This window comes from Dermacentor variabilis, chromosome 7 (genome assembly GCF_050947875.1).
Source record: "Dermacentor variabilis isolate Ectoservices chromosome 7, ASM5094787v1, whole genome shotgun sequence".
Lineage (NCBI taxonomy): Eukaryota > Metazoa > Arthropoda > Arachnida > Ixodida > Ixodidae > Dermacentor > Dermacentor variabilis.
Genome location: NC_134574.1, coordinates 130,266,552 through 130,293,895, shown reverse-complemented (window position 1 = coordinate 130,293,895; position 27,344 = coordinate 130,266,552). Strand labels below are relative to the sequence as shown.

General features: G+C 44.8%; 1 protein-coding gene across 4 annotated transcripts in view; it reads right to left on the bottom strand.

Moving 5' to 3' along the window:
- Ppn (proteoglycan-like sulfated glycoprotein papilin) overlaps nt 1-27,344 on the bottom strand; it is a 209,006-nt gene that overhangs the window by 27,292 nt on the left and 154,370 nt on the right. For 3 of the 4 annotated variants that reach the window (XM_075699305.1, XM_075699304.1, XM_075699307.1), the window contains exons 25-34: nt 26,274-26,450; nt 24,664-24,840; nt 21,002-21,178; nt 16,828-17,007; nt 15,666-15,875; nt 8,827-8,997; nt 6,912-7,124; nt 5,580-5,759; nt 2,770-2,820; nt 1,747-1,917 (exon numbers count right to left, since the gene is read on the bottom strand). In XM_075699305.1, the coding sequence (XP_075555420.1) occupies nt 1,747-1,917; nt 2,770-2,820; nt 5,580-5,759; nt 6,912-7,124; nt 8,827-8,997; nt 15,666-15,875; nt 16,828-17,007; nt 21,002-21,178; nt 24,664-24,840; nt 26,274-26,450 (1,707 nt within the window). The remainder of the gene's footprint in view (nt 1-1,746; nt 1,918-2,769; nt 2,821-5,579; nt 5,760-6,911; nt 7,125-8,826; nt 8,998-15,665; nt 15,876-16,827; nt 17,008-21,001; nt 21,179-24,663; nt 24,841-26,273; nt 26,451-27,344) is intronic. The other variant, XM_075699306.1, reaches the window with a different exon arrangement.

Genomic DNA, 27,344 nt, shown 5'->3' with positions numbered 1-27,344 from the left:
TATAGCTGTTTTAAATTGATATTGACATGTGCACTTGCCTATCTTTATCGAGCGACCACGTTTCGCCGCCTAACAAATGTTATCGCAAAGCGCGGGACGCGCCTGCATGTATCTGAAGTTTCTGGAATGTTATTGACGCTTCTATCAGCTGTCTGTTGTCGCCGAACCTTGTGTTATATGATTTCATCGCGTGACGCGAATGGTGTAGAACTTTGTGGAAGACATGCGGGTCCCAACGATTAGTCTGGAACATTCGAAGACTGCTGTATAAAAGCCGACGCGCTTGACCCGCTGATGAGATTATCGCAGATCGCCGACTGTGTTCGCCGCTGTCGCCATTCTTTGAGCGTAGCCTCTTTTTGAGGGCACAAGTTCGCCCAATAAAACGCTAGTTTAGTCTTTCCCAGTTTGGCTGCTTTCTTTACCGTCGCTACCACGTGACAATATTCAGCAGCCTATATATGTCCTATCCTGTTTTTACAGGACAGGACATAAAGGTTTCAAAAGGTTACAAAGGTTTCATAAAGGTTACAAAGGTTCATCTTCCCGTTAGTGCTTACATTGTAAGAAAACTTTTAGCTGATTATTCCAGTTTTCCCATAAGAGCTTTCCAGTATTCCGTAGCATACTGACAGGCTTTCTTGCACTCTAATATATGTCCACATGCAGGTAAAATAAAGGAAAGACTCTCTGTTTCCATTTAAATGCCTGACTACTTCCATAACATAAACTCGTCAAAAGAAAATTTGAATTTTCAACTAGCACCAGCTTTCTAGTCTCAAGTGTAATGATATAATTTGGTAATGAATTGTTTTCAAGTAACTCAACAAAACTGGCTCATAGGGGTGAGGGTTCAAAACTGGCTCATAGGGTAGTGACCAAAGCATGTTTTTATTGCCCATCCTATCAGTGCATTTCATAATGTGTAAAAAGCAGCACCAATGGGAAGCATGCTCATGCGCAAGCCTCCCTCACCATGTCTGCTAATCACAAAATTTGTACACAGCTGCTCATAAGATAGCCTTGAGTGCCACTGAAAACAGCCAAAGCTGCCTTGATAATGACAAATGCGATGACAATGACATGACAGCAAAGGATATGACAACGAAGGTGACACCAACGCACAACAACTGATGAAATGATGGCATCACAATGACAGCCAAAGGTGACAACAATGGCAACAAAATGAAGACTACAATGACAGCAATGAGATCAACAGCATGGCAACTATGACTATGATATGAGGCCGATGTGTTGCTGATAATGATGACAGCGGCAGAAAAGCGATGACAACTCCAAGACAGCACCATGGCTCACATGAGATGAACCCAAGATTGAAAACTATCTGGAGGCAGTTTCTTTCTTTACGGCAGCTTTTCCTGTCAAGAAAACATAACATTGGCATCTGTCCCAGATGCCACAAACTCTCTCCGTCAAACTACTGCACAAGGCAGGTACAGCCGATGTGACTACATCAGTGGTACCGATGCAACCACGAGGCGCACTGTGCCACAAAGCTGGTGCATTCACGAATGCAGCATCTTTTAAGACTCTAAGATTACCATCCATAATATTCTGAAACTTCGCACACCTCTTCAATTAGCTCCATGCAGAATGTGTGACTTCCTGCTCATCGCAGTTATTGCAACAGCAGTCGGCTCGCATTAGCGCATGTACGAGCATGCAACAGAGCAGCGCATTCACATCTACATGCAAGAAACATTTGATGGGCCCGCCTCCACCTACTTGTAACCCCAAAGCAGAACTCCATGCAGATTTCGGCCGACTTGAACCGGTTCTTATTGCCTCCACAGCCAGTGTACACGAATTGCAGGCAGACGCCGGTCTGTGCGTCGTAGAACCACCGTTCATGCGCCTCACGGCAGTCGCCGGGGTCGACCGTTTTCTTGCATATGCCTGCACAGTTCAGTCACAGCTTCTGCAGCTTTTGCCGCTGCCTTGTTTAGCACTGTCTGTGCTACACTACCACGTGCTTTATTATTCTTCAACTTTTTAAACATTATTGCCATTATGCTGAGTACCAGTCTCTTTAGAAAGAATACATCTGACTACAGCATCTAGCTACAGCATCAGCCAGTAAGAGAGAAAGAAAGCCAGAAAAGTGGCAGACACATAAGGGAGAACGTCTACTCGAAAGTGAATTGAAAATTAAATGAACGCTGATATGACTAGAATTAATGTGGTTATCATCCATGGCAGCTTAACTAAACCCTCCTTTGCCTGGTAGCATTAACAGAGCAGAATTACCCATCATATACCTTAACTAGTGCATGATAATCTTCTCTATATGCTAACTATGTTTATATTGCGGAGGTAGGAATTGTAGGGTTAGCCAAAAGTTTCTCTCTCCCTTTTTCTTTCCAGGCTTTAAGAAGTAAAGTGATGTATACCACGCTATCCCTATAGTATAACTTAAACAGCTAGTCTCATCTAAGGCATACCTCCCACCACCGAATGAAATCTCTCCAGATTACAAAAGGAATGCTCATGAAGGAATGCAAAGTACTGCAGTGACCAATGGGCTGTCACTACAAGACAGCGTAGAAACAATGTTCACCCAGTTAGCGTTATTACCATTACAATGCACTTTGGTAAAATATTAAGTACACTAAATATTACTAATCACTAACGCAGGTATTAGTATGTACTACATTTATTACTTTTAATACATCTATTATTACGAAGTAAAGGAACAAGCAGTGCAAGTGAGAAGGCATGCAAGTGCATATTAGTACGGCAGTGTGTTACCTTTTCCAACGTGCCTAGGCTTAGTGGGATGCCGGGTGGGTGGTTCTACGGCTACGAAGACCAAGACAAACATGAGCAAAGGGTTCGACAAAAGGTTGTGAGCTCTTCAACAAAAATTGCACACACAAACATCACAAGGAGCCAAGTGTAGTTGTGACTACAACAAATTTGTACTGCAGTCAAGTGCCGCTTTCAATGGTAACTCTCACCCAGTGTCGACAAGTGTGCTTTGACTGTCAAACCTTACATTCAGGCAATGGCACTATGCTACAGACACAAAGGACAGTTACGGGCTTGACGGACCAGTCAGAGCAAGAGGCGTATATGTCATTAAACTTGCTTTGCATGCTAAACAACCACACACACACGTGCACACACCAGGTGTTTTATAGCAAAGCTGTTAAGGGGAGTTCCATAATGGTTTTGTGGGGCAAAAACCAGCGTGCAACAGCGTGGTTGATATGAAGTGTAAGCGCTATGCTACATGTGTAGAAGCCACAAGTTTGCTATAAAATGTAATGATCCTAATACGGCACATTTCCGCTAAGGGTGGGCGAATATCTTAGCCGTGTTACAAGCATCGGTGTATGCATACGGTACACTTCTAACGTATCAGTGTAAATGTGGCTGCTATCGTTGCCACTCGTGATTTGTTGCGTGCCCACGAGTGCATACGAGAAGAATCAAAAGACGCCTTTTTTGTTGTTGTTGTTCATAGCTATTATAAAGCCTACACATAATAAAGGCGAGTTTGGTTGTAGCCTTTCTTTTTTTTGACATGGAAGTGCGGAAAGTGATGAAAGGAATGAAATGGGGCATCTGCTTGAGAATGGCTGGTGCGTGCAGACCGCTTGGTTTGTCTTGAAGAGTCGTTCGTGTAGCATTCGACGGATAGCGCGATCATGATTAGCTAGGCTTGGCACACGACATATCGCTACGGCAAGTTCGGGGTGCGATCATTACACGGGAAATAAAAAAGAGCGAATTTTTACGACAAAATTCAGGGGTGCGATCATTACGCCAGTGCGACCATTATGCGAGTAAATACGGTACTAGTATATGCAGTTTTTTTTAAACAGAAATTCGTAATTTTTTGTTTCTTTTGCCGCCTTATACTGGCTCCACACTGTAGGCCAGCTAGAAGTTTGTACAGCTGCAGCAGTGAAAGCTGATGTCGTGGTGCCGTAATGGAGCCTCCATGGGAGCCGTCACTGCGGCTGTGTTCGAGCGAGGCCACGATCCAGCAAACAGACCTCTAGTACTTCCAAAGGACTTATAGAACTAGAGGTTTCGCTGTCTGCGATGTATCAGTCGTCAGACTGGCAACTGTCAAGGACTTCTTCTAAAGTTAACAGAATTTGTAAAAACTGCCTATGGCATATTGTTACAAGGTAGGAGGGACAAGAAAGCCGGCATGCAACACGAATAAACGCACTTTATCAGAAGAGTCACGGCGACGTCCTCTTCGTCTTTGTTTCTCTACCCTTGTGCTACTTCAGAGTTGCATTCATGGCCTTCGTGGCATGGCGAAATGGGATGTGGCAATATCAATCATATCTACTCACTGAGCTGGATTACTCAAAGAGGCAGACATTACTTGTAAGAAGAAAGAAAATATGCAACTAATTAACAAAATCTGACTAATAAGCTTTTTAACTGATTACATTAGCACACATATTGCGCTTACAAATTGAAGCCAGTGGTTTCACAAGGCACATCCACTCGGAACAAATTTTGAACCAGTTTAGATAAGCACTATCAAACTTGTGGCATCAATGCCCCTGTTGTTCCATTTACTTTTTTATTGAAATGCCTTTTATGCATTGAAGCATGCCATATGCATTTCATCACAAGTTTGAAAATGCATACCTCGAAGTTGACGTCATCTTAAGAATTTGTTCCAAATAGATATCGCTTATGAACTCATCTGCTGCAATTCGTAAATTGCGATATGTGCCGTAAAGTATGATTAGTTTAAGTTAATTTGAAAAAAATTAATTTGACAATTATGCATTTAGATTTCTTTTGCAAATAATGTCGGCTTTTTAGGTAATCCAGCTCAAGAAGTAGAACCGTGCTAGAGGCTGCAAGCAAGATATTTCAAGCTTCTGCTAACATTGATTAAAAATAAAGACACTATCATATATATACCAGGTAATTTACTTCAATGGAAACAATGTTTTCTTCAATGAAGGGTTTAACTAATGTGAGGGTGCTTTCCTCACTATTTGTTCCTTCACTGCACACTCCATTTGCTAATTAACTGAAGTTCATTGCTAAACTTTTCAATTGCTGCTTTTATGTCCATGTTGCAATGCCAGTATTTGTTGTTGTTTGTATGTTGCAACGGCAGGAGGTTAGAGCGCTTGACGATGCTTGAATAATATCAACTATTGTAGCGATATTCGTCAACAAAATTTGCCTTTTTTTTTCACTCAATTTCTAAAACAGGGCACACAAACAATGCCATAACAGCTGCCCATAATATTCTTGATGTTGCCGTGACGCATCGTGGTGACGCTTGAATGCTTGTGACGCTTAAGCACTTGTCACGCTTGTGTGCTTGTGACACTTCAGCAGCCCTGCTCTAACCTCCATATTCAGAAATGCTTCTTGAAGCCAATGCGTGACTTGATCTAAAGGACACCTGGGGTGAACGTGCCCTAGATACTCATTGCATTTCTTTCAGTGTGTTCATGACAGCTGTGATTTAGATGAAGACAAGTATGGCCTTCAAATTAAGATGCACTTCTGAATACGGGGCAGCGCTTCTGAAAGAGTCCATGAAAAGGCAGCAAAGGATGTCTCACCCGGCCCTGCGCCATGGCGGCCACAGCGTTGTTCACAGAGCTCCCGAGACTCAAAGCGATTGTCGTTGCCCTCGCAGCCTCCGTAGGTAAAGCTGCGGCACTCACGAGTCGCAGTGTCAAAGTACCACATCGTCAGCAAGCCGTAGCATGGTCCAGGCTGTTTCGGGAGTGTGCACACATCTACAGAACAGAGAAGGAGAGATGCATTGTGAACATAAATTGATTTTGATTGACTGATTGATTGATTTGACATCTCAACACAATACTTTTTTTTCCTTTTAGTTAGAGGCAGGCTGCCTTAAAGCATAGCTTTAAAAATACTTATAAATGTGAATGTAACCCCACATTGTGTAGGAAGTCCAGCAAGGCTCTGTAATTACAGCCACCTTGGCTCCACACATTGAAGTCAGCATGTAGGTCAATGTGGAGGCCATACCATCTGAGCAAGGGCTCTCGAATATGTTGTGTGCCTGGGCAAGTCCACAGCAGGTGGTACACATTGGTGTCTTGTGCCAGGCTCGTATAGTTCGGGCAGGTGGCGTCGTCCATGAAGAAGCCCTTTCTCTTGAAAGGTGACAGCAGGGGTGACGGCTACCCCACCAATATCCTCCTCAGGGAAACTTCCTCCACCCTTATGAGATTTTGAAGGAGGGAGCAGGCACATGAGGGGATAACAGCATGGGTGTCGCATCTGAGGGAATCATTTTCGGGCTAGGAAAATGGCAAATGAGTAAGCCAGCACAACCAGTCATGGCCGTGAGTGGTGGCACTAACTAACTCTCCCAGGGTTAACTCTAGTATGCGAACATAAATACCCAAGAAAGTGGACAGGAAAACGGCGTCACACTAGCTCAACCGGTAAGAGCCTCACACAGGTAATTCAAGAACGTGGGATCATATCCCACCAGCAGCCAGTTGTTTTTTTCATGCACATTAGTTTTTCCTTTAGTTATAATTTCTCCATTTCCATTAAACAAGCAATTCTCTCTATGCTTTACTTGTTGTCATTGTCTGTTGGCTTCAGGTAGTTCTTCGCTTTATTGTGATTAAATAAGAAGGTTAAATGAATTTGTAATTGATGTTGCTCCTTATAAAACAAACGAAGCTCAATGAGATGGGCTTTGCGAGCTCATATGAATAATTCGCACAAATAAAAAAAACTACGGATCTTTTTTTTTTTTTTTTTTACAGATTGCCACACTTCTTTCATTCATGCTTAAAGGTCTAATAGGATCCCCCTTCTTCTTCGTTTTCACTTTGTACCCTTGGAATGCCACTGATAAAAGAGCTGGCCTCTTCAGACACCTCACAACCATAACTCGTGCTACTCACCAAGGGGCGTGGGGCGCTCCGTGGGTTGCTCTGTAGGCACTGGCACCCTCTTGCGGCACTGATTCTCACAGGCTTCACGGTCGTTGAAGCGGTTGGCATTGCCCTGGCAACCACCGTACGTGAACTCATGGCACCGGTCTGTCTCGGAATCGTAGAACCACTGAGTGAATGTGCCACTGCACGGGCCTTGCACTCTCGGCAGCATGCACAGGTCTGCGTGTAGTAGTAGGACAGCAAGCAAGGGAGAAGAGCACCAGAAATCAATTGGTATGCAGCTAAACATACTCTTTCTGCGTTTGGCAGGCATTCTCAGATCATGAACAGCAGGTTGCCATTATCCCTCAAGAGAAAAGTGTATAACCAGCTGTGTCTTACCAGTACTCACGTACGGGGCAGAAACCTGGAGGCTTACGAAAAGGGTTCTACTTAAATTGAGGACGACGCAACAAGCTATGGAAAGAAGAATGATAGGTGTAACGTTAAGGGATAAGAAAAGAGCAGATTGGGTGAGGGAACAAATGCGAGTTAATGACATCTTAGTTGAAATCAAGAAAAAGAAATGGGGCATGGGCAGGACATGTAATGAGGAGGGAAGATAACCGATGGTCATTAAGGGTTACGGGCTGGATTCCAAGGGAAGGGAAGTGTAGCAGGAGGCAGCAGAAAGTTAGGTGGGCAGATGAGATTAAGAAGTTTGCAGGGACAACATGGCCACAATTAGTACATTAACGGGGTAGTTGAAGAAGTATGGGAGAGGCCTATGCCCTGCAGAGGGCGTAACCAGGCTGATGATGATGATGAAACATACTCTTTCAAACGTGGATGCTCTGCAGCAAAAAAAGATTATTATTTATTTCCCAACACGACCAATAAAACATAACCAGCCCATATAAGCGCAAGTGCTTGCATACATGGCTGGGCAGTACATAACTGTTGTATGTATGGGGGTGTGGGCGGTACTGTTCAGGCTCACTGTGTTGCCCCTAAAGAAACACCCACAAGAAAGTGCTCAGGATTGGAAGAATACAAATGTCAAAACACCAGTGCGTATATCCATAAAGCCTGTGTGCATTAAATGCTCAGAAATGCTCAGACTTGAACAATAACAAAAGGAAAATGAGATGGATGCATTGTCAATGGAACACGAGTCTTGAGTCAGAGGCTGGCTTACTAAACCTAGGCCATTGTGCCATTTAGTTCGTGCCTGCCAAGCAACTGCTATGTCCCCTGTAAACGTTCCTAACAACTACATAATTTCCTACAAGTCCACATTACTCGGCAGTACCTTCATTTTTACTACTTGGAATTTTTACTTTTTACAGGCTTTTCATTTGCTTAGATGTGTGTCTGGTGTCATCGGCACAGGTGCCTGTCAAAAAACAATTGATAAACGAAGGTTCCCAAGAGTATTTTTAGTGACTATGGGAGAACCATCGCTGATGGCGAATGGCGTAATTTTATGTACACTCTACATGTAAAAAACGAATGCCCCTTTGGATAAATATGTGAGTGCAGATGAAATGAAACTTCACAGTTTATTCTTTTAAACAACGCACATTGGAAGCTTTCTGGACATTTAGTGCACTATTATAACCTTGGTACATAAGCATATCTCTACTATGGAACGAAAAGTCAGTAGACTTGATTACTTATCGGTGAATCAGTAGGAGCAGGTCATAATAAGATCTGCCAAGGAAGCCAGTATATACCTTGCATTACTGCATACAACTCAGGTCCACAGTTTGGACCTGGTGTTTTGTCAAGCTATTAAGCAGGTTGCACATGTGAAAAAGCAGGATGCAGGAATTCCAAATGAATGGCTTGCCAAGGAATGCAACAGCATTTCCACGATCATTCAGATTTTCTAGACACTTCTTTTCCACTTGTGTCAAGGAGCTCGTCACTGACGACCTACCTTGAGAACTGAAGCAGCGGTCCTCACAGTCCCTACGGGACCGGAAGCGGTTCCGATTGCCAAGGCAGCCACCATAGTAGAACTCGCGACACACGCCATCCTGCTTGTCATAGAACCAGCGCACCTCCATGTTGGTGCAGGGGCCTGTCTCACTCGGCATGGAGCAGAACTCTGCGCAAGAGTTTCAAAATGTGCTGTACAGTAATGTAAGCTACTGCTATGAGCTATACATATAGGCAAATACAAAAAAAAAAATAGGCAGGCCAGTTCTTGAGGTGAGACAACTGCATACAGTCGAATCCCAATAATGCAAACTTTTTGAAGTCGCACAAGCTATTAATAACATTTGAAATTTCTATACAAACTTTATGGCAAACTAAGTCTGTAATTGGGCTGACACTTGAAAAAATGTTTATGAGATTATGAAATACATTTAAGACTGCAAAGTCTTCAAGGCCAAACTCAGTGTACTCTAGGCAATAACTCATGTGTAATTGGATTGGATTGGTAAAACGTTTATTTGAGCCTGTAGTAAAATGCATGCTTGCGCGCACGCTCCGGATGGGGCCTATGTCGTCTTCTGGACACCGGTCGCACGACCTGGGTCCCCGCTCGCCGTTGCTGGCTCGCTGAGTCCCTGCCGGGCCAGCGCCTCGATGACCTGCTGGACGGCCCAGAGTTGTTCATTTTGATTGTCGCTCCCTGCGGCTGCTTTGAGTCGTGGTGGGATCCTCCCAGACTTGGGGACTTGGCTTCTTCCTGGTACTTCATGCAATTCCACAGCATGTATGCGAAGCTGGCCATCTCCCTTCAGCAGACTCTGCACTTGTCTGTAGGGTGCATCTTGGGATACATTCTGTGCATCAGCAACAAGCTGGGGAGTGAGCCCGTTTTCCGCTGTCTGAATAAAATGGCTTGCTCTCAACTAAGCCCTGCACAAGAGGGCAGGAGAGTTCTGCGAGCCAGGTGGAAAGCCTTGGCTATCTCGTTGTATTCGGTCATTCGGTCCTTGGTGCTGAACCACATCATGTGTAAAAATTATTTTTCAAGCTTACAAGCTATGAAGTGGTCACACTGACAGTTAAATGTGTTGGCTTATGGAAAATAAGACATATCAAACCATAACTTCTATTGTTATGTGAGGGGGGCCTCTGTGCTTTCATTTAAGCACACATGCATGCCGCAGGGTACACTGCTCAAAACTAAAAAAGAAAGAAGTCAGTTACTAAGTCATGGATTTCAGTTGTCTTCGTGACCCCTCAGGTCAAGTTTTACGTCAGGGTTCCTTTGAGAGGAGGCCCAAAGGAAAAGATCAGGTCAAGATAAAGTGATAAATAAGTGTACTAAGATATCCGCAACATCACATTTATCAAAAACAGCACAAGAAAATGAAACAAATACAAGACAGGATTTGTGCCAGTGCCGCGTGCATACAGAAGCAGCTCCTGACAATGTCTTATCTCATCTTCACAATTGGGAAACAATAGTCTGCCACTAATAATAAAAAGGTAATTACACCACATTGGAACAAGACACAAAAATTCACTTGAGCCAATTTGAAACAGATCACAGAAGAACTCACTCATGCTGCCTCTTCACACTAATTTGTACATTCGTGGGATTGTTGTTCCCTATATGTGTAGCCCTCTGTCACTCACCAGGTGGCAGGATATGCCCTCCCAAGATCACGGGCACAGTGGAGGACTACTGTGCTACGCCAAAATATGGATGACATATCTCCACAGATTCTCTTTGCTGACTTGTTGTCCTTAAGAACCATACAGGCTTCAACTGCGATTATTTCGGCAACTAAGCACTCTCTTCGCAAAGAAAAATTATGGTGAGGTTTTCAGGACCACAATACATCACTCTAGCTAGACATAATATATGAAAGTAACCTCAGGGACTGGAGTAGTGTAAGGGTTCCTGCTGTTCAGTTATGTTCCCATTGTATCGTTCTCCATCCATGACTGGCCAATCACAGTGATAACGTAGGCCGAGCATGACTCTGACAACTGAGACAGCTTGACAATAGAGAGTGTTAGTTTGTCCGTACAGTTATTACTAATTACATAAATAATGGGTTACGGTGCACATGGATGGCAGTAACAATGCTGGCAGTGACACCTTGTGACACTTTATCCAACAAGAGAGATTCACAGGAAGATGGAGGCTTAAAATGATTAGCAATGGTAGAACAAGAAATATCAGGTGGGGAAGGGTGAGCTATGCGTACATAAACGCTGCTAAGCAAAGCAGTTGCTGCCGTGATGAAAACAAGCCCCCCTGTCGTAATATTGGCTTCAGCAACATTCTTTGTTCTACCACTGCTTATTCAATTATAACACTTACACAATTTTGTGTACATGCTCTCAATGAAGTGCAGTATAAAACAAAGGGGGCTGCATGTTGTCAACTGCATCACTGCTGACGATTTACACTGGCACGTAAGCAGAATATTAGTTAATAACTGCAGTAATAGATCTGTGTCCTCTCTGGTGTGGCGATGCGCGACTCTAATGCGTCCCCTGATATGTTGTTTTCCCACATAGTTTCCGTCTCCTGTAATCCGGTTTCGCCGCGTGGCTTGGTGCCCGCGGCAGTCGGTGTGGTTGAAGCGCATGGCGAGAGATGGCGCGAGTGTGGCTCTGCTAACGCCACCTAAGAGCGGGGTTACTTGGGCGCGGAAAGGAGAAGGCTCTTCCTCTTTGGCTCGGATTCGCATAGCGGCGCGGACGTTCCATGCGTGCGCCGATCCATGCTTCTGCGAGACCGTCTCGCGAGGCCTCGTTCTAGCGGGCAACCGTTCGCGTGACCGTACGCGCAAACGACCAGACGTTGGTGTCCAGCATGGGGCGAACATATTCGCTCGTTATCCGGTCGCGGTGAGTCGGACTTCCACGATTTGTCGCGCGCCAATCGGCATGTTTTGTGGATAGCAACTCGGCTAGCAGGCATCAATTGATCAATGAAAGGTGCAATAAATGCCCTTTTGATTGTTTGCACTACTGTGTTGTCGTTCCTTTGTCCCAAGAGCACGGGTGAGAATTCCACATCTGGCGCCTAACGTGGGGCTCTTGGGGCATCGAACGATAGTTTTAACAGTTTTGCTTCGTTCGAGACCTTTGTTTGAACCGAAGCGTAGGGCTCGCGTGGATTTTGATCGCTAGAGTCGGTGGCATGCTTTCTTGAGCGAAGCGATGGTGGCCGTAGTGTGTCCGACCTTGTCGACATGCTAAGCCTTTTCGCAAATTATTATTTTAATGACGTTCGTCGGTACAAGAGCCACGTGCTCTACATCCTGCGAGAGCGAGGCTTAGCGCCCGTGGAGCATTGGCAAGCCTGAAGCGAGTGAGTACGGAAGCCCCGTGGGTGGTCCGAATTTCTTATGTAGATAGCTTCTTCTATCTCTTTGACTCTGATGAAATCGCGGCTCTGGGAGCCGGGTGGCCGCGGGCCACAGGTGCCGCTACAGGCTGACTGGTATTGCGGCCTGGCACCGGGCGCTCCGACACCGTATGGGACGGTGGATGCCGCGGTCAACTCGGATGCTGTGTGCACCGAGCGGGGTAGGACCACCTAACAGAGCTGACGTTTCCTCGCGGCTGCCTGTTTTGCTAACGCCCCTTAAACTTCGTAAAGTAGTGCCACGCTTTGAAGAATGCCGCCTCCTCCACGAGCGCTCTGGCCGAAGCCGACGCCGCGTCGCTATTGGCCTAATGGCATCACCTGGCCCCTTGAGCCGGCTTCGTTTGTTTACAGTCACGCTTCAGTGCCATTTTTGCACGAGAAGCGGCGCTTGTTGGCGCCATTCTCTCCATTCCTATTCTGTGTTGTTTGGTTTTGTGAACGCCTTGAAGGATGTTTTGTGGCAAGTGCGACGTCGCTTCAAGTCATTTTCTGTGACCATGACCTGCTGCGCGTTCGGATGCCAATATAGTTTTAGCAAAGCAACAATCTGTTCGCGATACCTTCCGGTAAGCGCGACGGGTTAAGAAGAAAAACATGGCTTCACCCAATCGGGAGAGAGAACTTCCGACCAACTTCCTCCGCGCGACTATGCGAGGTAAGTTGCGAGTCTCTCAAGAGTATAGTATGTGCCAGGCTTGCGCATTGTGCTGCGGTCAATGACGTAGTAGATATTGCACAGTTCACTGTGCATGTTGTCATTTGTACGCACGCTTTAACACGATTTTTACGCAACGTCTGCTTTGTTTATATACGCACTACATGGTCTTGTTAGTCGTATTTGATGCGCTTAATCATTATGTACGCCAACCGGCTTGAGTTCGCGGGCACGCGAGGTTGCGTGCGATAACATGGTTACGAAATTTTTAAGATTCAGCGCAGCCCTTTTGACAAAATTTCAGTCTAGATCATGAAAGCGCCTCAGGAGAGCAACTCTCTGCGTTTTGTGGTTACTGACTAGCCTTCTTTAGATAAAATAGCTTTGTTTGCCTCATTTGTTCGTGTTCCTCGTTGGCGGTCGCCCGGTGGATTTGCGATACAGAGGCACCGATGAAAAGCGTGCGTGCTCTCCTGAAACCGTGTTACGCGGTGCATTTGTCGCCGAGCGACAGCATCATAGGCAATTGAGACGTACGTGCTAATTCGCGTGAGCTTTAAAGCGTGCGAATCTTGATGCGGCGGTGGAGCACTCGCAAAGAAAATGTGCGGTCGCCTTCCCGTTCCCTGGCTGGTTCAGTCGTCGTTCGTGCTTAGTCGTTTGCTCGTTCGCTCGCACGCTCGTTTAGTCGTTTGCTCATTCGTTTACTTCGCGCGCTCGTATAGTCGTTCGCTTGCTCGTTCATTCCACTATTAGTTTCTACAGTCACTATGCCTAATTGAGACGCGCTTGCTGTAGGACTCTTAGGCTGGTGCGTTTATTTACGCAATGAGACAATAAATGGTGCACACGGACTTGCGACTGCAAAGGCAAATATGTAATGCATCTATGCTGAAATAAACTGTTAACTTGCAACTGGAATGCCATTTCATATCATTTTGACATATAGATAAAACATAATTTCACTTGCCGCAATTTCGGCCGCGTCATGGTGGGGGGATTTTTTGCGCGATCATGACTTCACTAATAAAGTAATGCCTCGCAAATGTTACTTCGGAGGGAGTGCAACCGTCCTCAATGCATGCACCTCAGTGCAATTCGGTTTGCAGCAAGTACGTCACTTAGTAAACAGACGAACCAACACACGATGAAGTGTTAATCGTGAGAAGTCATTAACCTGAAAAAAATTACTGAAGCCCACAGTGGTCTTGTTTGAGATTGAGTCAAGCATTGTTATTGCGCTCCTGTTTCGCGCACGAATGCTAAAAACTTATTTTATTTTCTTGTGTACGCAGAGACCCGACTCGTTGATTGGCCGCGGTATTCCTGTTGACGTTGAGACACGAGAAACATAATAGCACCAGCGCCCACTTCTGAGCCTTTGAGCGTGCTTAGATTGGCAAGCACGCACGTTGGCGGCACTGTAGCTTGTAATACACTTTCGAACCTTCAGAGCAGTGATCTTCGTCAGCCTTCATCAGATCTTCGATAGCTGATAAGCGCCGCGAATTAACATGGTAAGGGCGGCGTGGATTCTTTAAGCCGAGGGCTTGCTGGAAGTCAAGATGTTGTCATTCAATCATAAATATGTTATTTACAACCATTCGCAACAAGATCTTGTGACACGCCCTTGACAAATGTTGTGTACCTAATTGTAGGGCAAGCGATACATTCGCAGCCGTCAACGCACAGCGTTAACACTCCTTCAGATACGTTTTAAGAAATAGTTATCAAAAAATGAAACAAAAGCTGCCGTTACTGAATTTGTATAACCAACCGACTAGAAATTCTATGCTGTACACGAAGTTACGCGGAGCTGGAAAGCCAACGTGAACGCCTAAAGAGCACTGCCTTGCTATGCGTGCATTCACTCTGTGAAAGGTCGTCTGCTGCGCTCGAGCATCGCAGGCGCCGCCACGGATGAGGAGGGAGCGTGAAAGAGAGGAGAAACGAGGAGGAGTGAAGACGGAGGAGGAGAGTGTCACTACTTTACGAAGTTTAAGGGGCTTTATGTTTTGCCTCCATTTTGGGTGCTGTTTTTTGGATGCCAGTTGTTGTCAGGGTAGCGACACCTTAGGCCTAAGGCTTTACAAAGCTGCCTGTCGCACGTGGAAAGACACAACCTGGTGGACCATGGCGTTGAGGTGTTGCACTTTGCTTCCCTCGTTCTAGTTAGCCTCGCACGAATTGAAATTACTCGTTCAACTCAAGGAAGCGAGCTTCGTTCACGTGAACTTAGCATCTGAGTATCTGCCCAATCTTTTGCTAGCCGAGTTGAACATCGTACCACGTGGGCGATGCGCATGCAGAATTCCTATCCCTTGCACTACTTTAGTGTTTGCCGAGTGCGTTGAGTGTATGCAGCGTGAGTGGAGTCACTCCTGGCTTGTTGTCACATGCACATCGTCTGCGCTGCTGTCCCAAACTGAGATTGAGCCACCCCGGGCAATGGTGATGCTGTGGCCAGTTCGGCGCAGCAACTTCCACGGTCGCCTGTATCTAGCTCGCAACCCTCGGCAACGGAGAAAAGAGCCTCTGGTTAAGCTCTGCGCCACAAGATGGCGCCACTAATCCAGCTGTTCACATCTATGTGTACAGTAACCTGCCATTCCATCAACGATAATTACGTATATTGACAAGCTAAAACTCTCTAATAGTGCAGAAATTGAATCATTACATTATCTTTGCCTAGGCTGGCTACAAACCCCTGATACTTTTCTATATTTCAACCTCTTATTTGCACAGTCTGAATGCTCCCACACGACACCCTTACCGTGTCGGAACTCTTCCTCAGTTTCCTCAGTTGGAGCAGGCTGTCCGCACGTCTGTTCACACTCCAGGTGTGAGGCAAAGTTGTTCTCATTTCCGTCGCAGCCTCCGTAGTAGAAACGGTGGCAGCGACCTTCCTCGGCATTGTAGAACCACCGCTCGCGGAACTCCACGCAGTTTCCGGCCTCTTGCGGCAGCAAGCAGATGTTTCGACCTGCAGTACGAAATTTGCCCATAGTCACAAAGAAAGCTATCATGCTCTTCTGTGAAAGAACAACAATGTATAAAGGATACCTGCTGTAGTGCTGCATGCAACGCGTACACAACCTCCTCTGGATGTTGTGAAGTTTTTCACCATAAGGTTTTAGCACATGTAAAGACAAATGTGTGCAGGAGCATCCGTATCCACACCCAGTTGAAAAAACAAAAATTACAAGTGGGTGATTTGTGAAGAGAACCGAATGGCCACATGTGAATTGTGCTCGTATGTATTCCCTGAATGACAATCAATGCCTTGTTTGTCACGCCGGACTAGAACTTGAACCAAGGAATTAAAAAGTCTGAATTCACTGCCAAGAGAGATTGGGCAAAATTTTGCCCATGATAGTCTTTCAGCCGCAAGTGGCGAATGGCCAGTGTGCAGCACTATGAACTGGAGCACACAGGACAGGCATTTGTCTATGCCAATAAGTACAGTGCTTTGCAGCCAAATTACAGACCTTATCCAGGATGGCTTATAAAGCTAACCAAAGTGCGCTCACATTAATGTCCTGAAGCCCTACAGGAGCAACGAAGTTCCTCGCATGCCTACCACTACCTTGTAGCGAGGTGGCGCTGGCAGCAGAGCACTAGCATCGTCTCTTGTTGTAGCTGCCTTAGCTATGACAACCCCGTTCCCGCTGCACCTTTGCTGTCGAGCAGATAAGACAAGCTGGCATCCCCACAACTGCCACTCAATAGTAGGAGAACAAGGAATGCAAGAAAATGAAATGAGCAACCAACCCAGCACATGAACACCAAACTCAGAACATAGCATAAGCAAAGAAGGCACGTACAGTGCGGGGTACAAGTGGTGCACACGCAATGTGGACTGTCCAACTACAGCTGAATACATAGCGTTTCATGTTTGCTAGCATAGAGAAGATGTGAATCTGCAGTGTGCTCACTTCCAATGGAGAGGCAGGCACGCTCACAGTCACGCCGCGACTCAAACCGGTTGGCATTGCCTTCGCAGCCACCGTAGTAGAACTGCTCGCAGCGCCCAGCCGCCATGTTGTAGTGCCAGTGCAGGATGGCTGCCCGACATGGACCCTCTTCCTTCGGCAGGGCGCAGATGTCACGGGACACTGAGGACAGGCAATAGGAGAGCAAGGAGCATGACACTTTGTAACACTCTGTGACGCTGCATCTATAATTCGTTTTGATTTTTGATTATTTTACCCTCGAGGCCTTATGGCAGCACAGAGGGGGGGGGGGGGGGGGTAGGTGAGTTACATAAATGCAGATCAGTTAATACAAATAAGGCACAAAGTTCTCAAATAAGAAACACACAGAATAAACAAACGTTCAACAGAAGTGTACAAATGGAAACCATGGGAAACTATGAATAACAATCTAGTTACTCAAAACTAAAAATATTTGTAATAGCGTCCATAAACCCTGATGAGTCTGTGATGCTTATGAAATTATTCGGGAGGTCATGCCATTTGCGGCAGGTCTTCGATAAAAATTCATTCAAATGTTTCACGGTTTTACATGATAACACTCAATAACCAGAAAAACCAACAAACAATAATCACATTTAAATTAGATCAAAGCTCGATAATAGACTTAGCAAAACAGCTAGTATATCTTAACATGTTTCTCAGCAATATCAGCACATAAAACTACTTATAAGAAATATTGGATATAGTGAAGGTACTTTTGTGTAAGATGTGACTTCGTTATTAATAAGGTTCTATTTATCTTTTATATATCTTAGACTACTGCTTATTAGACCTGTTCTTGAACACTGGTTATTGTTTGCTGTTGTTTTATAAAAAGATTTACGAAAGACGTCTGGATTCCTCCTGGCAGCATCAGCATGTGGCCATATAGTAAATTTTTTTTTTTTTTCTGACAAACTATTTATATGAGGTGAACTGCTGAAATGGCTCAGTGTTTCCAAGTACTATACTGTGCACATGAAATGAAATAGTCTATTTTACTTGCACAGCTAAAATGATGTTAGGAGTTCAGGTGTGGAGCTCACACTTGTAGAGGAATAAAATGCACCAAAATCATAAAAATTTGCTGCCTGTTTTGGTGCTGGCTATTCTCATCGGTGCTAAGAATGGGAAAAAAGTGGATAGCGCTTTTTCAGCTCACAGAAATAATTTGTGTCCGAAAGGGATAATAAAACAGATGAAAGGGCAAGGAATCGATGTGTTTACTTTGTGTTGTTCTGTAAGCTAAATCTTTACATGTGTGAAGAGGGAGAGAAGATGCTTTAATGAAAAGTTAATTTGAGGTGGTGTCAAATATTTCAGTCCAGGGCCTGGTTGACGGAGTTCGTGCATGCTACGGTGACAAAGTTCTCACGCTCATAACACAGCTCGCCCTGCTCAATGAGTCCACACCAGTTCAGTACTGGTAATAATGTTGTACTGGTACTGGCACCAATTTTGAAATGCATTGCTGTTCCAGCTTGTAAAGTGTTGCAGAAGGATTGAAAAGTGGATAAGTTGGAACCTATTCCTTCTTGGGCAGCAGACATAAAAATGAAACACAAGAGTGTGGTAGCGTCTACATTGGACAAACTGGCCGGTGTGTAAATATCAGGCTACGCAAACATGCCAATTACTTAAGGGGAATGGTGTCGTCGCATCTTGCCAGACATTGTCGTGATTGCGGCTGGATGCCTTCTTTGAAGGATACCTCAATCATCATGAAACACCATGATCAGCACACACGTGAAACTTCTAAGGCATACAACATACTCAAGATCAAGAACATGTGTATAAGTCAGCCGTCAGTTTCCCTATCAAACGGAGCATTGCGTTCATTTGTTGCAGGTGAATATGTGATGACTTTTCACACGTCATCCACAAGACTTTCATACTCAGTCTACATAATCTTTTTCTTCTAATGAAACCTTTCAGTTGTTAGACCAGCACTCGTCCTGTATTCTTTCTCGTGTTTCATTTTTATGTGCACTTCCCAAAAATGGTAGAAAAGTGTTTCTGCAGTGCAGAAAAGTGCAGTGTGACAAACTGTTAACTGAAATGCAATGGGTTGGGTGGCACATACTGAGCCTGTACTTTTCTAAAGTGGCGCTAAGCAAAAGGTACATAAAAAAAAGTGTCATGCTTTCATTACTGACTGACTTCAATTCTGCAATCACACCATACCCCACAAGTCATTAACCCCTTAATGCTTACATCGTCATTGCAATAAGTGCCCTCTGGTGCCGATGACCAGTTAACTCATCATGAACATTCCACACTTCTTGCACATGCGTACATGAGCAGATTCTTGTTTTTTTTTTTTTTGACAAATAAATAACTTCAACAACACCAGTAAAATTTTAATAGGCATTCCTGGTATCATATTTTGCGGAAAAAATTGGAGCAAAATATGCAGGTCTAGAAAAATTCTCACTTCTACATTTCTTTTTTTTTACAATTCGTCATGGTAGTTAAGGGGTTAAAGGGACACTGAAGGCAAATACCAAGTCGACGTGGACTGTTTAGGTACCATTCCAAAAGCCTCGAAACACTTGTTTAGTGCCAAGAAGAGACTTAAGTTTATGAGAAAATTGTATCTAAAGGGTCCGAATACCTTTTTCGAAATTCAAATCTCACACCACCCAACCAGGGGAGTGGTGACATTGCATACGTCATCACCACCCTTTGTTGCTGTCGATGAGTAAAATGGCACCCGACAGATGGCGGCACCGAGCCAAGACAGAGCGGCGGATGCGCCGCTGCAGCTGCTTTTTAACGCGATAGCGTTAAGGAGCTCGTGTCGCAGAAAAGCCGGTGTCGTCGGTGTCGGCGGCGTTGGCCGTGAGCGATAAATCCCAGCAGGCACTTCATGAATAAAAAACAACTTGCAAGATGGGCTGGGTGGGAATCGAACCAGGGTCTCTGGAGTGTGAGACAGAGACGTTACCACTGAGCCACGAGTTCGATGCTTCAAAGTGGTACAAAAGCGCCTCTAGTGAACGCGGTGTTGCCTTAGAAACGAGCTGTTTCTAAGGCTCAGGCGTGCGTCGCTTGCTCAGGCGCACATTTCGTTGTCGCGCCGAACGCTGCGTTGCTCGACGCTCACCGCGTCCGATGCGGGGCGCGTAGTTGCTGCGCCGTAGCCCATTGTTTTACAACCCTTGGCGGGTCGACGGGAATGCTGTCGCGTTCCACTCTTGAAGGCGAAGCTTAAGCGTCCTCAAATTTTTGGTCGAGTGGTGTAGACTGTTCGGGCATCCCGCGACAGCACATCGAAGCTGAATTGTTTGCAACTTGCAGTTTGTGCAAGTTTCGCGTGCGAGCAAAACCAGCGCAGCACTACGTGATCAGGAAAGTACAGAAATGCGAAAGCGTAGGCGGTGCAGAGTCGAGTGAAAACAAAACCTTTCAACCGCCTGCGTATGTTGTCAACGGTCATTTCAATAAGTTCTTTTTTTCTGAGCGTGAAATAGAACTGGACAAGTGGCATTTTATTTCATCTTATAATACAATACGAGGATGTTTTTTGCAACGAGTAGTTGAGTACTAGTGACAGAATTTAACTGAGGAGTGCTTTCATCATCAGGCAAGTGCTTGAATGTCCCGGGGGAGTCTCTAATCATCTCCTGCATTTACCTAGATTTTTCGATTATCAAAGCTATGTTCGCTTATGATATTTACGCCTTAGGGATTCTCGAGCACTAATCTATCATGTTAGCTTCCCTTTGTATTTGCCTTTAGTGTCCCTTTAACGAAAACGTTAGTGACCTTTTGTGAACTAATAATCTCGTTGGCAATCACCACACAAGATTTGATATGTTCCCCTGCTTTGAAGCTTGCTTAGCAGAAATGATTTGAATTCAAATCCCCCATTCTTTTTTTATCCAAAACAGTCGTTGCAGGAACATGCAGTTAGTATGTAACCAGTCATTAAATACAATCATGCATGAATTCTACCTGCAAATCTTTAAATAGTCTCTGTACTTATTCTCCTTTACTCTGCTGCTGAATTCTATCTGCATGAATCCTTCAAGCATAAAATTTTCTGAATGTTTTTTTTTTTCAATATACACGAGTGTTACAGCGCACAACCTTGACAACAAGCTGCCAAGGAATCACGCCACTTTGGACTCACCAGCGACTCTGGTAGAGTTGCACATGCGCTCGCACTGGTCGCGCGTGTTAAAGCGGTTGCGGTTGCCCTGGCAACCCGTGTAGACAAACTCCTTGCATCGTCCTTCCACATAGTCGTAGTACCACTTGCGGTCCTCCGAGAGGCAGCGGCCTTCTTCCTTGGCGAGGATGCAGATTTCTGTTCAAATCAAATAAAAGAAGAGCACAATGCCACAACGTTGTAATCCAGCCAAGCACACTGCCATATATTACCACAAGTTACCAGTACCATCACAGATTCATATGTTACTTGTACCACACGTCCAAGAAATAGATCAGCATACATGTCATAGAAATGCATGGCACTTTGCATGGTGCTTCGGCTACCTTCCATCAGGATCAGTTTCCCAACTTTTGTGAGAGGCACCAAAGACCTCTAGGACAACCGACCAACAGACCAACTGACTCCTGGGATTTAGTCTCCCAAAGCAACATGGGGGCTATGAGTCAGGCTGTGGTGGAAGCTTCCAGACTAATTTTGACTACGTGGGGTTCTCTAATGCATACCTAAACCTAAGCACATGCCCAGGATGTTTTCTCGGGGGGGGGGGGGGGGGGCACCCAAGGTATCTTTTCTATGAAAATGAGATGGAGAGGGGGCACACCTTTACTTGTACAAACATGAATAATGCCTACTGTTTGTCATAAAGACGCATAAACCCACAGAAAAGTAAATGAAATAAGGTGTATGTCACAGGTAAGCCTGTGAGATGCACCTCTACGTTACTTGACAAACAAGGAACCACATCAAATGGACTCGTGCAGGAAAGAAACACAGGAAGAACACTGCCAAGAACTACTAAACAAGCGAGTCTAAAATAAACATTTCTAGTAGCGTTCTTTGAATTAGGTCAGGAAGCATTATAGAGAAATATATATTTCCGGCACAATCATACTTCTTTTGAATCCCTCATTTACTGCTCTACCGAGTGCCAAAACCGACTTGTATTGTTATTTGGGGTAGGTGCCTAAAGATGCATGGCCGCCAGTCCCACACAACCACGTAGAGCGCCATACGCCACGGTTCTAGACATACTACGGCGCCCACCGCAGGAGGTTAGAAAAAAGCCACATAAGCAAAGCAGAAAAGTGGCTACTTCAGATGGCTCGATTGATAACTGTAGAAGCATCATTCAAAACACACGGAATCATTCCCCACTTCCGGCGGCGTTTTCTTTACCTCCTTATTAAATAAAAAAAAGTTGATTCATAAATATTTTCGCAAACAATGGTTAAATTCATTAATTTTTGCTTTTCGTTCCTGTTTGGCTAAGTCAGGCACTGTCTTGAAGTCTGATGGGTGCAGCAAGTTGTGTGAAATTTAATATTTAGCTAAACCTGCGGGGGGTGTGGGGAAGTGGGTGGGAGCTCACTGCACCAGCTTGGTAGATCAGGGTGTTCGTAACATTTTGTTCAATCTGAATCGAATTTTACGAATGAACCTAACCCTACTGAAACAGAACTGTTTTCTGTTAGTTTACCTGAAATGCCACCCATAAGCATTAAAGAATGCACTGTTGCGCCAAAAAAGGAAAATAAAGACTTGGGAAGGAAGAGTACTCTTCCTTCCCAAGTTTTTATTTTCCTTTTTTTGGCGCAACAATGTATTCTTTAGATCCCAACCAACTCGCCCAGCAACAAGTTCTACCTATAAGCATTAGTTTCTCTGGTATCCTGTCCTTAATTGAAAAAATGAAGTTGTCATCTTCTACTGGTACGGACGAAATAAATTCCAAGCTCTTAAAAAACACTAAGCACATATCTGCCGAATTTTTACTGTTGATGTTTTCCCAGTCACTCTCCTCAGGAATTCTCCCTCATGACTGGAAGTGTGGGAAGGTCATTCCAGTTCACAAAGCAGGCAACAGAGACTGTGCGTTAAATTACCACCCCATATCTCTAACCAGTGTGTGTTGCAAGCTCATGGAACATATCATGTACTCCCAGATCATGCAGTTCCTTGATTCTGACAGCTTTTTTAATCCCTCTCAACACGGATTTCGAAAAGGCCTCTCATGCGAATCCCAACTAGCCCTTTTTCTTCACGACCTGCATGCTAACCTCAACACTAACCTACAAACAGATGCTATCTTTCTTGACTTCACCAAGGATATTGATAAAGTACCACACAAGCATCTACTAATGAAGCTCTCTCAACTAAATCTGCCACCCGACGTTCTAAACTGGATCGCCCAATTTCTGACTAACAGCTCTCAGTTTGTTTCCCTTAACAGGGTCAAGTCTAACTCGCTCCCTGTAACGTCCGGCATGCCGCAGGGATCTGTCCTCGGCCCACTTTTATATCTAATATATATTGACACATGAACTCGTTTATCTTTTACGGGTGAGTACTTTTACCACCCACAAAATGTTATCGTTCAGCACAGGACATGTCTACAAGTTTCTAGAATGTTATCGATGCTCCTATCCGCTGTCTGTTGTCGCCGAACCTTGTGTAATCTGATTAAATGTATGCACGACGCAAATGGCATAGAACTTTGTGGAAGGCATGCGGGTCCCAGCGATTGCTCTGGAACATTCGACGACTGATCTATAAAAGGCGACGCGCTTGACCCGCTGACCAGATTTTCGCCAATCGCTGACCGTGTTTGCCGCTATCGTTGTGCTATAAGTGTAGCCTGTTTTTGTGGGCACAGGTTCGCCCAATAAAAGTTAGTTTTGTCTTTCACAGTATTGCTACTGTGTTCTTCAACGTCACCACCATGAGACAATACCAACGACTTGCCTAACAATTTATCGTGTAACATCCGCATGTTCGCTGATGACTTTGTTATCTACCACAAAATAACTAACATATCTGACCAAATAGTCCTACAGAATGATCTTAATAAACTGTTCGGTTGGTGTAACCGCTGGCTAATGACCCTTAATCCTAACAAATGTAAATTAGTTTCCTTCCGCCGCCATAAAAACCTGCTCCAATTTCCCTATGAAATCGCTAATATACCAGTTGAAACAAGTGAATCCTATAAGTACCTTGGTGTAACACTAACCCCTTATCTTTCCTGGCGCACCCATGTCATGAATATCATTCCATCGGCTAACCGACCATTAGGATTTCTAAAACGTCATCTGCATCACTCACCCTACCACATAAGACTTTTGGCTTACCAAAGCAGTGCAAAATCATGCTGCTTGCTTCATTCATTCTTCTCATTCATACGATATCAGCGTGTCATCCCTTAAAAATGAACCTGGTCTGCCCACTCTTTCGTCTCGCCGCAGGATCGCCACACTATCACTTTACCACAAGTTTTATCACAGTTCTTTCAGCCATCCACCTTACATCGCTCCCGCAGCGCGCACTTCACCCCGCACGGGCCGTCCACTTCAAGTCGCCCGACCCCGTTCTGGCACCACAACTTTTTCTGCATCATTTTTTTGCTGCGCAGCTTCACAATGGAATGGCCTTCCCCACGACATTGTTTTAAACACCTGTCCATCACGTTTTATTCAAAGTGTATCCATATACCTGTCTTGTTAAAAACCTGTGGCATTAGTAACATCTCTGTACAACCCACCCCTTATGTAACACCCCCTTGTGGGGTCTTTAAGGAAATAAAGTGAAGGGAAGTGAAGAATCCTGACTGCACATGGACTCACCCTGTGCGCTAAGCCTGACGCATTGTTCTGAGCACTCCTCTTCTGTGGCAAAGTTGTTTGCGTTTCCCTGGCAACCACCATACGTGAACCGCTTGCACTGGTTGTCCTGCCGGTCGTAGTAGAACCGCTTGTACGAGCCCCTGCATGGTCCAGGTGCTGCCGACTGCTCACACGGGTCTGAAATATAGGAAAAGTTTACAAGTCTGTGACTCTCTAATGGGGTGCTAACACAAGGACCTTTGCTTTCCTCTACAGGTAGCTGTTGACCGAGTAACCATACCAGCATGAAGCCTCAACTGCTCCAGCATGTGATAAAAAGGAGTCGGTATTTTCTTTATTGACACTTGTTCAAAACTGGCACCAAGCAAAGGTCAACTTCATAAGTCCTAAGCAATGCAGCCTTTGCTTTAGCCGGTGATCATAAGGTGAAACTCGCTTCCCTGCAAGACTATGGATTGTGGAGACTGCAAGACTGTGGATGTGGAGACTGTCCACTTCCCCTCTTTTAAAATGTTTCCCTGCAACATGTCTAGTCATGTTAAATCATCTGATTATCATGAGTATTCACTTGGATTGTCCCTTTTCTTTTGTTATAACGCATGTATGTTTACAAGTCTGTCAATACAATTGCAGCATTATGAATAAGTAAGTACCCCAGTTTCTTGCATTCATTAAAAATCGTGTTTATTGAAAGATAGTTGCCCCTACTGTGGTGTCCGGGAGTGGTACAGGTTTTTGCCATTAACAACATGTTGTGATGTCACTATAGACTCAATTTTTCATTCCATTGTTCTCCCTGTCCCATCTTTTTTCTTTTCTAGTCTGTGTGATCTCCATTAACTATGAACTCTCTATATTACCACTGTCGTTGAAAAGAAAAGTATACAATCATTGCATTCTACCAGTGCTAACATACGTGGCTGAAACTTGGAGGTTAACAAAGAAGCTTGAGAACAAGTTAAGGACTGTACAAAGAGCAATAAAACGAAAAATGTTAGTTGTAACGTTAAGGGACAGGAACGGAATAATGTGGATCTGAGAGCAAATGGGCATAGCTGATATTCTAATTGAAATTAGAAGAAAAATTGGAGCTGGGCAAGCCATGTAATGCGTAGGACAGGTAACCAGTGGACCATTAGAGTTACAGTATAGGGGTGCCAATGGAAAGGGAAGTGCAGCAGAGGATGGCAGAAAATTAGGTGGAGTGACGAAATGAGCAAATTTGCAGGTGGAAGTTGGAATCAGCCAGCACGAGGCGAGGATGATTGGAGATAACTGGGAGAGTCCTTCGTCCTGCAGTGGATATAAAAATAGGCTGATGATGATTATCTACTATATAAATAGGCAGTGTAGACTGTTATGCCGACTCAGCTCCTGCCACGGCCTCTACCTGAGGTTGGTGCAGTACATACAATTCAATTGTTTAATAATTAGAGTTTTCCTAGCTATTGCAGTAAAACACCTTGCAGCTTGGGCAAAAGTGCACACAAGTTTTCCTGAGGCCCTCGCTTATTCACCCATCCTCCAGCAGTGGTCGACGTATGCCCTGTTACACAATTAGAGAGGAAGCAGGAGAGGAAGTTGAATATGTCTGAATCGAAAATACTTGCCAAGCTTCTCCTGGTGTAGGCAGGTCTGCTCGCACAGGTCTTTGCTGGCAAAGCGGTTGTTGTTTCCGAGGCAACCTCCGTACATGAACGACTCGCAGGAGCGAGTAGTCGCGTCGAAGTACCAATGCTGGTACTGGCCGTCGCACGTACCAATCACCTTTGGAAGCAGGCAGGCATCTGCGATAAGATTCAGAGATCCACCCACAATGACTCAAAGTCCATGTCACACTGTACTACATATACTAGTCAGTGATAGGTCAAGAATGCAATTGCAAGTGTTACACGAAAAGAAACATTGATGCCTGCACTGGCATCATCCTGGTCTCCTAGTGAAAAGCATGAAGCATAATGGTACAATACATGCCACACTTCAAAATAAAACTCGGAATGAATATTTCATCATAGCATGACTAAATCAAAGTGGTGTCGCTGCCATCAGCCATGATGCGACAAAACTACGTCAACATAAATTACATGCGCAAAATTCTGCAAGTCTGCTTCCCCGTACATATCGTGTGACTAACGCAAGATGGCCGCCTGATGATGTCCCACGAATGGGTGCACCCAAGCTGTAGACCTCTCAGCACAGCAAGCTAAGCTGGACTCGCTTCTCAAGTTTCTCATGGGAACGAGCCTGATCATTCAGTTTTAGTTCCCATGCCCCCATAATCCTACCTGTTTTACTCATTCCAGCCCAGATAACAATTATTACTTGAAGAGGGGGGTCCTATTCTGCCATATGTTTTTACTACGACACTCTGTCGGTCTTACTTACTCACTCTTTCCCTGCTCTTTGCCCATGAACCACAGTTTGAACAGTGCCATGAGTGTGAGATCGGTCATATTCTGTGAGACAACACAAACATGTGGAGAAGCCCGTTTATTAAATTTTGCATACCCATACCTAAAGCTTATGGCTGCCTAAGAGCATCCATAAGGATACCGTATTTACTCATCTTATTAGGCCAGTGCCTTTTTTTTTTGTCACATCTTATATAGGTGTGAGCATTACAGGAGGCAGGGTTATGGCTATTTAGTGAAGCCTCAAACTACGCTCTGATAGCTATGCAG